Source organism: Diceros bicornis, chromosome 12 (assembly GCF_020826845.1).
Source record: "Diceros bicornis minor isolate mBicDic1 chromosome 12, mDicBic1.mat.cur, whole genome shotgun sequence".
In the NCBI taxonomy this organism is placed as follows: Eukaryota; Metazoa; Chordata; class Mammalia; order Perissodactyla; family Rhinocerotidae; genus Diceros; species Diceros bicornis.
Window position 1 is genome coordinate 25,448,729 of NC_080751.1, and position 16,214 is coordinate 25,464,942.

At 37.5% G+C, this 16,214-nt stretch overlaps 2 protein-coding genes across 3 annotated transcripts in view; one reads left to right on the forward strand and one right to left on the reverse strand.

Moving 5' to 3' along the window:
* The window catches only part of COMMD1 (copper metabolism domain containing 1), a 169,266-nt gene extending 168,081 nt beyond the window's left edge, over positions 1 to 1,185 (reverse strand). The window contains exons 1-2 of one of the 2 annotated variants that reach the window (XM_058551135.1): positions 908 to 1,185; positions 562 to 713 (exon numbers count right to left, since the gene is read on the reverse strand). In XM_058551135.1, the coding sequence (XP_058407118.1) occupies positions 562 to 567 (6 nt within the window). In that variant the 5' untranslated portion in view covers positions 568 to 713; positions 908 to 1,185. Of the gene's footprint in view, positions 1 to 561; positions 717 to 907 lie in introns of both variants that reach the window. The other variant, XM_058551134.1, reaches the window with a different exon arrangement.
* A 278-nt stretch (positions 1,186 to 1,463) lies between these two features.
* CCT4 (chaperonin containing TCP1 subunit 4) lies at positions 1,464 to 14,923 on the forward strand. The gene is made up of 14 exons (XM_058551131.1): positions 1,464 to 1,717; positions 4,668 to 4,720; positions 6,058 to 6,147; positions 7,126 to 7,234; positions 8,123 to 8,265; positions 9,515 to 9,636; positions 9,980 to 10,112; positions 11,168 to 11,307; positions 12,088 to 12,184; positions 12,270 to 12,380; positions 12,481 to 12,611; positions 12,761 to 12,995; positions 14,359 to 14,472; positions 14,717 to 14,923. The coding sequence occupies exons 1-14, from the start codon at positions 1,591 to 1,593 to the stop codon at positions 14,729 to 14,731; spliced, it is 1,620 nt and encodes a 539-aa protein (XP_058407114.1). The 5' UTR covers positions 1,464 to 1,590; the 3' UTR covers positions 14,732 to 14,923.
* Positions 14,924 to 16,214: the final 1,291 nt, after the last annotated feature.

Genomic DNA, 16,214 nt, shown 5'->3' on the forward strand with positions numbered 1-16,214 from the left:
GATGTTTCCCTTTTCGATCAATCGGATCTTGTTATTTGACCTATTCGGATCTGTTTCTATCTCGGTCGATCTGATGTTTCCCTTTTCGATCGACCTGATGTTTTTCCCTCTTATTATTTGACCTATTCGGATCTGTTTGCTGCCTTTGTCCTTACCCTTCCCTATATAATCTGTTTGCTGCCTTTACCTTTACTCTTCCCTATATACTAAAGTATACACTCAGTCCACTCGTCTGTGTTGAAAAGTTCCTTTACGCCTCCAATCAAATCCACCAAACCTCTCAAAACACCATCATACCACATCGGTTGTCTTAAATAACTATAGAATGTTCATAGGCCAAGATAGAAGTAATCTGGTCCTTTGAAGTCAGTCCCAGAGGCTTACGGATGGCAGAGCACCTAGGAAGCCTCATCTTCTAGCGCTAATACACTGAATGCTATAAACGCTCCTCAGGATCACAGGATTAAGTACTTGGAACAACTGTTCCTGTACCTATCCAGGCATCTGTTACTTTATGGGTGCTTAATAATTATTTGTGAATGAATACTGAATGAACCTCACCTGCATAAACTTCCATATTAAAATACAGTGGTAATAAGAGCCCAGCAGTTTAGCTCATGACCTCTGAAGTCATTGCTCTGTACTGGAATACTGCTTCCATCTACTTACTGGTACATTGGGCTTCAGTTCTCTTTCTGCTGCGGCTCCTTTATCTACTAAAAAAATATAAAGGCAACTGTTTCATAGGCTTGTTGTGAGAATTGAGATAAAACGTGTAAAGGGTTTAGCACTGCGCCTAGCGCATAACTGAACTAAATGATCGTTTATTAAAATACTTAGGTTTCCTAAGAGTCAATGGCTACGTTAGGTAGAACAAACTAGTGTAAAACGAGGAAGCTGTACTAACCAGACAGTCCCGATTTGGCAGGCAATCATAGCTGCAAAACTTTTAAGACTGTGGTATTCAACCAGTGTATATTTAAATCTCTACTACCCAGTATTAATCAATACGAGACAACCAACGCCAACCCTTAAAGCAAAGGAAAGCAGCCAGCCCTCCCAAATCTCTCTTTCGACCCCCCTTTCACAATGAATAAAAGTGAATTAAAAACAGCTCTATGCAGCCCCACAAAAACCGGCTCAGCCCCAACCATTCGGGAGCAATCTGGGTACGGACACCACCTCGCGGACAGGTCTAGCTTGACTTAACGGAAGGGACCTCATGGCCAGGGAGTGGGGTGGGGAGATGTGGGTGTCCCAACTCCTGCCTTTACAATCGCGGGTTGTCCTTTCTGCCTCGTGTGAGTCAGCCCCACCGCGCCCCCGACCCCCTGCGCCCTGCGCAACATCCCCTGCGAGTCCCGAGCTCCCCGACGCAGTCGCTTCACCCGGCGCGCAGGGGGCAGCCTGTGACGTCATGCCGGCGCCGCGCCGCCAGGCAGGCCCCTTTCTCAACCTCCTCCTCCCGGCGCCGGCTCCGTTTTCTGGAAGATTCGTGAAGGTGGGGGACGCCCACTGTTAGTCTGCGCCGAGCCGGAATCCGAGTCCATCCGTCCTTCCTGGGTCCGCGCAGACCCCGCAAAGCTTGCCATGCCCGAGAACGTGGCACCCCGAAGCGGGGCGCCCGCCGGGACTGCCGGCGGCCGCGGGAAAAGCGCCTATCAGGACCGCGATAAGCCGGCCCAGATCCGCTTCAGCAACATCTCCGCGGCCAAAGGTATCGCCTCCCGGGCTTTCCCCGCGGCCCTGCGGGGTCGCGCTCCGCACGGCTCATTTTCTGTTCTAGGTGATCCCTTCTTGTCCTCCCGTAGAAGCAGCTCTGTGAAGGGACCCTTCTTTCTGTTTTTTGCGGAGAATTCCAGACCCCAAGTATGGAGGCCTTTGGACTTGCCCCAGTCTGGGTCTTAGACGGCCATCATTTTCCATCCTGGGTTGTGCACCATTTATCACACTTCAGCAGAAAGCGGCCGAGGCCCGCGTGCGGCGGTCCCTTGGGATCTGACACTTAAGAGCTGTCGCTTATCTGCTGACTAGGTCCACTAGTAGAATGTTGTTTGCACAGTACTTTCCAGTTTTCTTCTTACAAAAATATCATTTAAGTAAGCTTTTCTCGGCGCAGCTATTGAAGCGAATCTGGTAAACTCTCCGCGCTTCAATTGTGGCGGGGCCCGTTGTACCGGGGTGTGGGGAACCGACTTACCCAACTCGTTTGAGAATAATTATAAAAAGCTACACTGTGCTTTTGTGTCCTCTCTGCGTGTGCAACCGAACACCAGCAAATCGAGACATAGGGACAGTTTACCTTTTTTGAAGAACAGTGTTCGGCTCTTGGTGGAAATTAAGACGACCTGAGTTGCATTCTATTTACATTATTTCGTGGCTTTTGTGACCTTTAATCTCTAGCCAAGCTTTCGTTATGTGTAAAATTGAGGAGGAAAATGTTCGCTTCTCTTAGAGTTGTGAGGATTAAGAGAAGTCTGGTTGAGATAGAAGAGTCTGGAAGGAAAAGTGAGAACAAAGGCTTAGAGATCTTGCCCGTGGTGTGTCTTGAGTACAGTGAGTATTTCTTTCGGTGAGAGAATAAAGTGCACGAAGAAATGAGAGGTGAGATTGGAAAGGTGGAATGGGGCCAAATCTTGAAGGGCCTGGTGTCCTGGAAAGGGTTTGGCGTAGCTCCTGCACTACAGCTGTTCTTCGTCGTAATGAGGTAAGAGCTAACCTGTACGCTTGCTGTGAGGATTAAAGAAGAAAGCACATAAAGAGCCACGGATATAAAGTACAGCCTTACAGGTATTTGAGGCCATCGGCCCAAGTCACTGCGCGCGTGATGGTGATGCTAAAAGAAGTAGGTACACTGGAGGAAGGATGCTGGAAGAAGAGAGAAGAGGTTGTGGTTTGGGCCGAATGAGTTGGAGAGGTCTGAGTGACCAGATGGGTAGATTTAGGAGTCATTTGAAAGTTCAGGAGAGAATGTATACCTGGAAATAAAATTTGGTAGATAGTTGTCTAGGGAGTGTAATTGAAGCTTAGATTGATTACATTAGATGTCAGATAAATTCTGGGGCGCGTGGAGGGTCAGAAGAGCTAGATAATACAGTAGATTGTCAACGAAGAAGGAAGATACAGAATAGGAGGTTTACTGTAGTAACCTTTGAAACAGCAGTGCACAGAGAATTGAGACTGGGCAAGAGAGGTATGCATGTAGGAACGAAATGTCACCTAAATTGTCTAGGAACTTGGCTCTATATCTTAAGTGAGGGGAACTCATAGAGCAAAGGGGCACGACTAGTCTTTCCAAGTCGGACAAAACCCTACAAATTGAGAAAAGCTGCTGCCAGGTGCATGTTTAGTTTAATTTGGGGAGCCAGGTTTTTTTTTTTTATGTTACCAAAAAGATAATCCCATTGGTTGATGCTTTGAAAGACCACACACATGAAAGTAGTAGTAGTTCTAGTACTCTTCAGCATGAGTCATCCACACAGTATGCTAAACTTCAGACACCTTCAGAGATGTAAGCTGTCTGAAATCTTATTTTTTGAATAGTGTGTTATTCTAGAGTCTTCACATAGATGAATAGAAGGGCATTCTAAAATGAATCGGTCTGTTTATAGGATAATCGTCATGGAGGTCAACTAAAATCGCTTGAAAGGGTAAAATTGACTTGATAATTAGGAACAGAAGCCCCAAATTATGAAATAATTAAGTAGAAAATAATTTTTAAATTATACCAGGTATTTTCTCTTAAGCTCTTTAAGATTGTGTATTATTGTTCACACAATATGGAGGGAAGCATTGTGGTAGTTGTGGAGTATACAAAACTGGGGCACAATCTCAGGCCTCTGTAGATGGGGTGAGATGGTATGTGCGAAAGGGGAAGATTTAATCATTTGTCCTGGATTTGTCAAAGACAAGGGGATCAAGTACTGTTCGTCAATTCCAATTTCTCTAAGAAAACAAATGGATTAATAAAATAGAAATATTCTCATGGACAAGTAATAAGAATAAGTAACTTTGGAATGGTAGACTGTATATCCAGAGATGTTTCATAACGTACTAATGATGACCAAAAGCTATGATTTTAGTTTTTGTTTTTTAGTTAAGGTTTGGGTCTTTTGTTTGTTTGGGGTGTTTTTTTTTTTTGGTGGGGCTTGGGTTTTTGTTCTGGGGTCAAAGGGTATTTTTTTACTTGGGCTATCCATATTCTAGCTTCACAATAGCAAACAAAAGTCTTTACCCTCAGAAATTATGCTCTGTAGTTAGAGGAGACAGAGAGTAAACAAATAAGTGAATTATATAGTATGTTAGGAGGTCTGCTTGTTTTGTTTTAAGGAATGGAGAAAAAAATAGTCCTCAATTAGCACATAACTAGATTGTACCATTTTGATGTTTAAAGGAAGATTAGGTAAATCCTTAAAATTTATTCTGCCATAGGCGGAACACAAGTATTACGTATAGTGAGTTTAACAACAAAAGGTGAAGTGTCATACAATTAAAGGAGTAACATAATTATTTTGTTTCCAGTCAATTATTATTAGACAATGAATTTTTTTGGTGGACACAGTGAACTGTTGTACACCATATCCTAATAGAGAGAAAATGATTATTTGAGGAGAGAAATGGGTTGTTCTTTAGAGTCTTGATTTCTTCTTTTTTTTTTTGGTTTACAGCTGTTGCCGATGCAATTAGAACAAGCCTTGGACCAAAAGGAATGGATAAAATGGTAATCCTTCATTACTTAATGGGTGCTACCATCCATACTGCATGATCTCTATAGAGAGTCAAAATGTGCTGTTCAAAAAAGTAAAAAGTATTAGAAGGTACTTTTATAGTTCAGAAGAGGGATAGATTACTTTGGGGTGAACAGGATTTAACTATAATTCATATTTTGGTTTTTAGTGCTTTTTAAGCAATGAAAGTACATACACAAAAGTAGTTATCTGTTGTGTAGTTAGATGGAAAGTATAGTAAGGCTAGGTGTCAGGGCTTCAGTTCAGTGTTCCTTATTGATGTAACTCTGTGACCTGACACAAGTCTATGGGATTTCAACTCTGCTTCTAGCTTGGTTGACTGGCAGCATAAAACAGATACATTCCAATAACTTTTGAGTAATATACCCTCAAATTTAGTCCTAGTTAACATCCAAAATGAGAGATAAGGAAACAATATGGAGGATTGTCTGGATGATATACAGATCATTATTCCCTCTGGATATTTTAAAGTCTGTTCCTCCTAGTTATGCTGTTGCCCTTTGTTGAGAGTACTAAGAAGCACATTAGTGTGTTGACTATAAGAACTGTTTTCACCACATTCGTGGTACTGTCTTTTTGAGGATCCATGGTATTGCTTCTTATTATTAATAAGAACCCAGGAATGATAGTGATTCTTTATGGTATCTTTTTTAGTGTCTAGATTCGTTCACATTTAAGTATCCTGGAACAAAGCCAACTGTTTCATGTGTAAAGTTGGACTATTACTGAATACTTTTAAATCATTATACAGCAATGTGTTGCTTAACAATGGGGCTACGTTCTGAGAAATGCGTCATTAGGCGATTTCATCATCGTGTAAACATCAAGAGTGTACTTACAGAAATCTAGATGATACAGCCTTACAGTTAATACATAAACCAGTAACAGAGTCATTTATTATCATTATCAAGTATTATATACTATAGTTAATTGTGTGTGCTATACTTTTATATGACTGGCAGCACAGTAGGTTTGTTTACACCAGCATCACCACAAACACTTGAGTAATGTGTTGCACTAAGACATTATGACTGCTACAATGTCACTAGGTAATTTTTCAGCTCCATTATAATCTTATGGGACCACCATCTTATATGTGGTCTGTCATTGACCGAAACGTCATTATGCAGCACGTGACTATACTAATGTAAAGGAAGATAATTTGAAATTAAGCACTATGCAAACATGAATTAATTTCTCTACTAAGAAATAGTCAAGTTAGTAGAGCTAATTAGGGTGTCACATTAATGCTGGGTAAAGAAAACAAAATTTTTGAAATGTAACTTACTGAAAAAACCAAACTTACCAGATTCAAGATGGAAAAGGTGATGTGACCATTACAAATGATGGTGCTACCATTCTGAAACAAATGCAAGTGTTACATCCAGCAGCCAGAATGGTAAGTATAATTTTTAGGTGAGTTTTTTTTTGTTTTTTTTTTTTTAAGTGTATTGTTTGATATTTGGTATACAGTTAAATTTGTTTTATGTGGTCACATGATACCATTTGAGCATGGTGAAAATTTTTTCTCCTTATGCAAGACGGGTGTATTTTTAGGGTACATTATATGTCTAACTCTTCAGTTCAAGGTCATAATAAAACATGAATCATCTTGTCCTTGTCCACAGGGGAATGTGCCATACAATTGAGGAAGGAGGAGATAAAAATATGAAATGGTACAAATTGTTCAATGAGTGTTAGCTAGAAGAGAGCAAAATAATTTTAATTGTATGCAAAATGAATCGTGTCTAAACTTGCACTGATGTTTATAAAAAACAATTACCCATTTAACTAAGGATCATAATGATGATTCCAGTGTCAAGTGAAAAGTTACCATATCAGCAAAAGCAAGTTCCTTAGAAATTTCTATCCATTAAAAAGTTCCTCTTAATTATATAGAGATGACTGAACATGAATCACATTGTGCTTATACTGGGTCAGTTCAGATAAACTTGGCAAAAGACTCCAAACTGGCACTCTACTCTCCTCTGAGTGCCCCATTTCATAGCTTCCAAATCTACAGGGTACCTATGGTACAATATCATTTATGCTTTCTGACAGGAACTTGTAAGTAGCTGGGAAGAAAAAATTTACAACCCACAGTCTGAACTGGAAATCATAACTTCTTATAGAGAAAGTATATAAGTAGAGTTTTGTGTGCCACAAATACATGTTGTGATTTTTTCAACAATACCCAAGATAGACAACAAATAGAAGTGAAAAATTATATTAAATCTTATAGTGTTGATAGTAATCAATATAGTGTTGATAATAAATTGTGAAACTGATGTGATGGCCATTGATGTTATATTTAAATTAGAGGATATTAGGTTCTCAAATTTCTCACTGAGCAACTTGACATGTTCTGTTCACTTAGCTGGTGGAGTTATCTAAGGCTCAAGATATAGAAGCAGGAGATGGCACCACATCAGTGGTCATCATTGCTGGCTCTCTCTTAGATTCCTGTACCAAGCTTCTTCAGAAAGGTAGGTAGGACATAGGACATGCTTTATTACTGAATAAAGGCAAAAAGTTCAGTAATAAGAGATTTAAGATTTAATTTGGAATAGCTAATCTTTTTATTAGGAATTTTTAGATTAAATTTTGCTGTGATTATCATGAATTAGAAAATTTTTTCTTTTTGCTTCTGTTTTTTTGCCAGGCTTCTGGCAAAAATGGAACTTGATAAAATTTTGCTTTTCAAAACTGAGTGGTGATGGTGTTACTAATCTTAGGCTGTGGATGAGATCAGTGATTTGAGAGAGAGAGAATGGGTTCTTGCTTTGGTAGATAGTGCTTAATCATATTAGCGACTCTCAAGTCACTTATTCTACTTATGTACATTTGTGGTGTTTTGAAAAGTATAAAATTGGTTTCAGTCTTTTTTTTTTTTTTTTTTGAGGAAGATTGGCCCAGAGCTAACATCTGTTGCCAGTCTTCCTCCTTTTTTCTCTCCAAAGCCTCAGTAGATAGTTGTATGACATAGTTATACATCTTTCTAGTTGCTCTATGTGGGACAGCGCATCATCATGGCTTGATGAGTGGTGCGTAGGTCTGCGCCCAGGATCCGAACCTGTGAACCCCAGGGCGCCAAAGCAGAGCACAAACTTAATCGCTGTGCCACCAGGCCAGCCCCGGTTTCAGTCTTAAATATCACATGAATATGTAATTGATCTGTTCCAAATTAAATGGAAATAAATTATTAGCCATAATTAGCAGTTAAGGTTATTGAAACCATTATAACTGAAGCCTAAGTTAATTTCTAGTTAAGAATAATTAAAAATTTGCTTTGAAATTTTAATGAAAACTTTGAAGTCAAGTCAAATATGTAGTTTATTTGTTACAATAAATAACTAAACTTTCACAAATGGCAGGGATTCATCCAACCATCATTTCTGAGTCATTCCAGAAGGCTTTGGAAAAGGGTATTGAAATATTGACTGACATGTCTCGACCTGTGGAACTGAGTGACAGAGAAACTTTGTTAAATAGTGCGACCACTTCATTGAACTCAAAGGTGAGAAAAGCACTAAGGGATCATTGTAAAATTACAGTTTAAGGTTCATTAAGAACTGCTACTCTCATGCTGTGATTTTTGATGTTATACAGTTCATAAATGTTAAGTCTCAAGAGCGACTAGGGGTAACTAAAGTAATTGGTATAACTGAATTAGTTCAAGTAAAATTTACTCCTTCAAGGCTTTCAGGTAAGTTGTAGCATCCCCATTTTACAGATAGGAAATTAGGTCTAGTGAAGTTAAATAACTCATCCAAGACCCACTCATAAGAGGTAGAGCTGAGATCTGAACCCAAGTCAGGGCTGCCCATCCATAGTCCATCTCTTAATTAATTGTCTATGCTGCTTTTGTTATAGAGGAAGTATGTAAGTAGAATTTTGTGTGCCACCAATATATATCATTTTTCAACTAAACCCAAGATGGACAACAAATAGAAGTCAAAAATTATGTTAAATCTTATAGTATTGATAATAAGTTGTTTGTGAAACTGATGTCTTGGGAACTTAAGTTTCTTGGGAACTCATGTCACCTTCTGTTTTCTGTCATGTCCTGTGTGATGCAACCCCCCCATTCTTTCTCTTTTTCATCAGCATTATGTTGACACCTTCATTTTCTTTGAATGTTAAGTGGAAAACTAGATAGTATTTGTGATACTAAGTGATATTGTTGAATGTCCCCAGAACTAATGTAGACAAAATAGCATAATGGCTACAAGCATTGGTCATAGAGTCTACACTGCTTGGGTTCAGTGCATGCTCCATCATTTAACTAAGCTGTGTGAGTCTCATATTCATCTGTAGATTGAATGAGTATATGAATGTAAAGTGCTAAGACCACTGCCTGGCATATAATAAGTGCTCAATAAATGTTAGCCATTAGCTATTTTTATCAGCCCCTCAGTGTTAGGGGTGCACATAATATAACATACAATCACAAATTCATTTTAGACAGATAACTTCCACATAATTTGCTTTTTTGGATTTCGTACAGAATTATTAGTAATCAAGACAGTCCCAACTACTATATTAATAAAAGAGGAAAACAAACTACATATTTTTATTTTGTGCCCTTGGTGACTGACAACCTGAGTGGAAAAGACAGTTTATATGGAATGTTTTCTCATGTGTGCCCACTCCCCGCGCCACCCAAAAAAAGTGATTAAGATTACTTCTTGAATACCTTGGTCGTTAAAGAAGTAGGACTTTTTCTGTTGTGAAACTGACTTTTTTTTTTTTTTTAATAATTCTAGGTTGTCTCTCAGTATTCAAGTCTGCTTTCTCCAATGAGTGTAAATGCAGTGATGAAAGTGATTGACCCAGCCACAGCTTCTAGTGTAGATCTTAGAGATATTAAAATAGTTAAGAAACTTGGGTAAGCAGCTCTAATTATAACTTTAATAAATATTAATTTTTAAAGTTAACATAAGCTATTGCCAAAAATAGTTAAATGAAAAATACCTAGATGAAAATCACAAAGCTTTCTTTTCTTTTTGGTTTTGTTTTCATGAGAACGTGTATTAGTGTGGGAATCTCAAGAATTTGTTTATATTACCTTATGATGGCAGGGCAGTAGTGTGATCAAAGAGGTTCAGGAAGGGGGCACTAATAAATCTGATTGAGGCTGAAGCACATTTTTTAGACTGATGATTTTTAATATGTTAAACTCGAAGATTTCTACCCCCTGTTAACTATCCCCGCGTTTTCTTTTTTCTTAGTGGGACAATTGATGATTGTGAGTTGGTAGAAGGGCTGGTTCTAACTCAGAAGGTGGCAAATTCTGGCATAACCAGAGTTGAGAAGGCTAAGATTGGGCTTATTCAGTTTTGCTTATCTGCTCCCAAAACAGATGTAAGTAGAACCAAATGAAATTAATTCCTTGTTTATGTGTTAAATTTTCTAATAACTCAGACTTTTGTTCATTATTATAAAAATAGGAAAAGCTGATACTAGTGATAAAAAAGCATAGCTCTCAAAAGAATTAGTAAAATCAAGACAAAACTAGAAATCGTTGGATGACAAACATAACAAATCTATAGCCTAAATTGGCTTTTAATTGAAATTGAGCTTTGACTTACTTCACAGATGAAGACAAATAACAATAGGGATATATATGTGTGAAATAATAAAAATACCTTATGTAAAAGTTGTAAAAGTTATAGGTTATGTAAGTGAATTTCCAAATTCATTCTAGCTTTCTGAGAAGGGAAACTTTAACTCATCCTTCAATAGCAGGGAGATCTTTTGTCCCACATTTGTGTAAATGAAACTTTAAACCAGTTTATTAGCCATACTCTGAAGAAGTTGTTTTTTGTGTAAGACATTTTCATATCTATTAGTTGTAAGTGCCATTCCCTAAAGGAGGTGGTTGATCTTGTCACCTCTCTGATTTGCTCTCATTTTACATTGTATTGGCCTACAGGTTTCCTGTTGTGTTGTTTGTTTCCCAAATTTTAACCCATACAAAAATTAACTTTGTTTTATCAGTCTTTGACGTAAACAAGATTTGTCCTTGGTACCTGCTTTCAGCATACCATTTTTTATAACAAGTCATAGAGTAAAAAGAATGCAACTGAAATTATTTCAGTAATATATATATTTATATGAAGAGAATTGTCATTCAGGAATTAGGATAATCATTTTATGTTTTTTAATTACCAAAAATGCACTTGTAAGTAATGTAAATAAGACAGCAAGATATGTAGATGAAAGTAAAAACTCTGAGTTTAGTTTGGTGCATATGCATCTTTCCAGACCTTTCCTATGCTTGTCTACATAATTTCTTGTTTGGTATAATTTTCATTGAATTTATACTATATATAATATTTTCATTAAAAATATTTTGCTTTTTTGCTTAAAAACTCTTAGAATGCAAATCATTAATATGTTGTTCTTTTTCTAAACAGATGGATAACCAAATAGTAGTTTCTGACTATGTCCAGATGGACCGAGTGCTGCGAGAGGAGAGAGCCTATATTCTAAATTTAGTGAAGCAAATTAAAAAAACAGGATGTAATGTCCTTCTCATACAGAAGTCTATTCTAAGGTGTGGGGCTATTTATTTTGTTCACCTCTTAATGATAATTGATTTTGGATCCCCTCTAGCATTTTTTTAAGAAATATTTCAGGTGGGTAAATGACTAGAAATCTAGACTGAATCTGCATTTTGTTATATTCTGATAAATCCTCTAAAGTGAGTTCTCTTCCCATTGTTTAGAGGGCCATGCATTTGCTGGCCTTGAAATTTTAGTTCTTTTTTAGTTCTTTAGTTTTAATTATCAGAGATATACTCATTTAGTATTAAGAAAATGACATAATTACCTCATTGTGTTTTACAAATAGTGTCCTTAGGGTACATTCTAATATATACATTGGAGGGGCCAGCCCGGTGGCGCAAGCGGTTAAGTGCGCGCACTCCGCTGTGGTGGCCCAGGGTTTGCCAGTTCGGATCCCAGGCGTGCACCAAGGCACCGCTTGGCAAGCCATGCTGTGGCGGCGTCCCATATAAAGTGGAGGAAGATGGGCACGGATGTTAGCCCAGGGCCAGTCTTCCTCAGCAAAAAAAAAAAAAAAAAAAAGGATTGGCAGATGTTAGCACAGGGCTGATCTCCTCACAAAAAAAAAATACACACACACACACACAGGAAATTGTATTTAAGATTTTGAGCTCATAAACTTGGTAAACTATTTAAAGCATCTTCCTTCACAGATAATTTGAGTCACTGGCCATGTAAACAATGGTAAAATAAACCCTTAAAAGGTAGTTGGACAGCAAAATGGGTTTTTTTAACCTAGCAGTGACATAATTGCTGATTTTATATTTTAGAGATGCTCTTAGTGATCTTGCATTACATTTCCTGAACAAAATGAAGATTATGGTGGTTAAGGATATTGAAAGAGAAGACATTGAATTCATTTGTAAGGTAAAATATTCTTAACATCTGTATGTATGAAAAAGTCCAGTAATCAAATATTGTCTCAATTTGTGGATTTGACTATTTTTCCCAGACAATTGGAACCAAACCAGTTGCTCATATTGACCAGTTCACTGCTGACATGCTCGGATCAGCCGAGTTAGCTGAGGAGGTCAATTTAAATGGTTCTGGCAAACTGCTGAAGGTAACAGTATTATTATAGTTAAGCTTTTATGTGTCTGCATTTTTGGTTTGTTTATTTTAACCCTTACTTCAAATACCTAATTTGGAGTTGTTTACTAAAGATTACAGGCTGTACAAGTCCTGGAAAAACAGTTACAATTGTGGTTCGTGGTTCTAACAAATTGGTGATTGAAGAAGCTGAGCGCTCCATTCATGATGCCCTATGTGTTATTCGCTGTTTAGTGAAGAAGAGGTAATATAAATTACTAAGTAACATTTTGAACATTAAAATTTCTGTATTTTGACCGTTTTAATGTATAAATAATTATTATTTTTTAAATAATTATTAAAAATAGCTTTTTGTTGGATAAAATAGGCTAAAAATATATTTGTGAATTTCAGAGCTCTTATTGCAGGAGGTGGTGCTCCAGAAATAGAGTTGGCCCTACGGTTAACTGAGTATTCACGAACATTGAGTGGTATGGAGTCCTATTGCGTTCGAGCTTTTGCAGATGCTATGGAGGTCATTCCATCCACACTAGCTGAAAATGCTGGCCTGAATCCCATTTCTACAGTGACAGAACTAAGAAACCGTCATGCCCAAGGAGAAAAAACTACAGGCATTAATGTCCGAAAGGTAATAATTTAATCTTTAATTATTGCAGAAAATGTTGATTAATATAAAAATGTTAAAACCTTCATAATCATCTACTGAATGAAAAGCTTTGTAATTAAAAGTAGAGTAATCCTGGATTTAAATGTGAGACCTCGGATTAATTGATGTATATACCATTGAGTGAGAATAAAGATGATGCCTTAAGTGAGAAGTCTTATTTTTCATTAACTCTGTCACTTATTGACTGTGTGACTTTTAGCAAGGTACTTAGTTTGTGCTTCAGTTTCTTCAATTGTAAAAACGGACAATTAATAGTTTCCTTATAGGCCTGTTTTCAGGCTTAACTGTATTACTAATTAGAAAGCTCTTACAAAGATGCCTGGCATATAGTAAACACTATGTAAATATTAATTGCTGCTGTTGTAAGCACCAGCCTAGTGTGGTTGTGTAGAGTAAACACAGAGAACAGTAATAAATTCCCCTTTTGTGTTAGTATTTAATTAATGTCTCTTCTTATTGAGGAGAGAAATAATACATAATAGGAAAAAAACCTGAAAACCCAAGGTATTTTTTGAATGGTGCAGAATTCCAAAGGAGGACGCTACCTGGTTAGGGAAAGCTTTATGAAGATGCAACTTTGGTTGGTAGGGGGTGAGGAAATTTCATTTGGGTAAGCAGTGGTTTACAGGTGAGAGGGACCAAGAAGTTACTCATTTTGTCCAAAGCAGAGGTTATATGTTGGTGATATAGTGGACTTTAAGGTTGGAAAGATCAGATAAAAGGTAGAATGAGGAGGCCCTGGGGTATTGAGGCACGCAGGGTGTTTTGTTTTTATTATTCCAGTAGGTGGGAGCCACTAAAGTTCTTTTAACCAAGAGCCTAAGGTGATGAGTATTTTAAGGAGGGAAGACGGGAGATGAGGTTGCCTGTTACGGCCATCAGCAGTGATCCTGGGATAAAAATGATTAGGATAGTGGCAGTAAGAATTTAAAAATGGGAAGTGCAAGAGAGATAAAGGCAGAGCAGATCATACTTGGCCATATTCAGAACTAGGATTCAGAGATGATTTGAACACTAAAGATGTCATAACTTTTAATTACTATGATCATCTACCTAATTTTTGCTAGGATATTTTTAAATAAAACATACTTAGGAGGAGTTGTTTTTGAGTCAGTATTGGGGGAATCCAGCATTAATTCAGTTTTTCCAAATTTTAGTTGAAATATAACCTATGGTGTAGAGAAGAGCTTGGTAGAGAATGTCCTACTCTCTTGACTAGACCAAAGGGAAACGAGGTTTGAAAAGGGCTTGAGGCATACTGGTAACGGTGTAGTTGGTGAAGTGTATAATTACAAACACTAAAAGCAACTTGTACTGATTGCAGGGTGGTATTTCCAACATTTTGGAGGAACTGGTTGTCCAGCCTCTGTTGGTTTCAGTCAGTGCACTGACTCTAGCAACTGAAACTGTCCGAAGCATCCTGAAAATTGATGATGTGGTAAGTATATATAGATTGTGCGTTTCCCTACAAGGTCAAAAAGGCGTATTTTTTGAAGAGGTTTTTTTTTTTAGGGTGGGCAGTAAATGTTAGTTTGCTAGTCATCAAGGTGATAATAGTTCATACTTTTGTAATCTTTTCTCACCTGTAAAATTACTGGGGATTTGGATAATTGCCTTAAACATCTTCCATCCTTAAAATTCTGTGATTACAGGTTTTGAAACTTAAGTTTTTCTTTTGTCAGGTAAACATTCGGTAATCTGGATAACACTGGCCGAATAGCACCACCATGACCACTGATGTGCAGCTGGAGTGGAAGATCACCTTAGCATTCCTTGTTTGGAAGATTGTTTCCTCTATGAATTCTTGGGCCTGGTCTTCCAGTTGGCATTTGCTTGAAATTGTATTGATGCAATTTATGAAAATATTAAATATTTGGTTTCAAAAGGCAGATTTATTGTTGTCCTCCCCAACTTTTATTATTTCTGGTACTCTTGAAAAACCTATATAAGAAGAGGAGAAAATGACTTCACATTTACATTTTGACTTCCTTAGGGCTTAATCCTGGTTCCTTGCAGTGTTTTTTGCTTTTGTTTTTTAAATGGAAGCATTGAGAAGAAAAAAATGGCCCAATATGCTTATCACCCTGATAAATCCCCATTTACATAAAAATATCAAAGTACCGTAAATGCTGTTTAAAAATTTAACAGTACAGAAAAATGAAAGGCTCCCTCCATCCTATCATCCTAATCCCTTTCTCTAAGAATAATGACTCTTGTGTTAACTGGGATTCCTTCTACAAATAAAAGTATATGTATATACATAGTGAATCTTATTTATACAAAGGAGATTCTTAACTAGTAAGTTTTCAGTGGTTTTAAACATCTTCATTGCCTCTGTCCTGATCCAAGCATGTCTCATGAATAATTAAAATTTAACTAGTCTCTGCCTTCACTTTAGCCACCTTTCAGTCAGTTCTGCACACACTATAGCTAGTGATCTTTTTAAACTTGTAAGGCACTCCCCTTTATGAAAGCTTTCATGGCTTCTGATTGCCTTTGCATAAAAGCCATACCTTTAAAGTGGACCATAAATTGGGCATACGTTATCTGGCACCACTCCCGCCATCTCCTACCTTGTGTATTTCACAAAGAGTGTTAGGAAAGCAACTGGGGTTCTCATTTGTGGAGAAAGAATTTTAGCCAACCAGTCTGAAGCTTTTGTATCTGACAAGTAGTTAACTAAAATAACTAATTTGCTAAATGGTAAGTCTTAATATGTATAGATGACTTTCTGGATAGTCTAGAATTTAATAATTCCATAATTCTCATTTTAATGGATATTAGGAGCTTGCTGTAAAATATGCTTTTTCTAGCTACCATAGAACAATCCAATGTGGTCTATTCTAAAAACTTTTAGTCAAAATACTTCTCTAATCCAAATTACTTAGATTGGAACTTTTATGAATTATTCAGCACAAGGTTCTGTGTGTCTTAGGCTATACCTATAGACCTAAATATACAAGTAGTTTATATAACAAAAGTCTTAAGAGGAACTCTTCCAAGACAAATGTTTCTTTCTTTTTTTTTTTTTTTTAATTTTATTTTTTTTCCCCCAAAGCCCCAGTAGATAGTTGTGTCATAGCTGCACATCCTTCTAGTTGCTGTATGTGGGACACGGCCTCAGCATGGCCAGAGAAGCGGTGCGTCGGTGCACACCCGGGATCCGAACCCAGGCCGCCA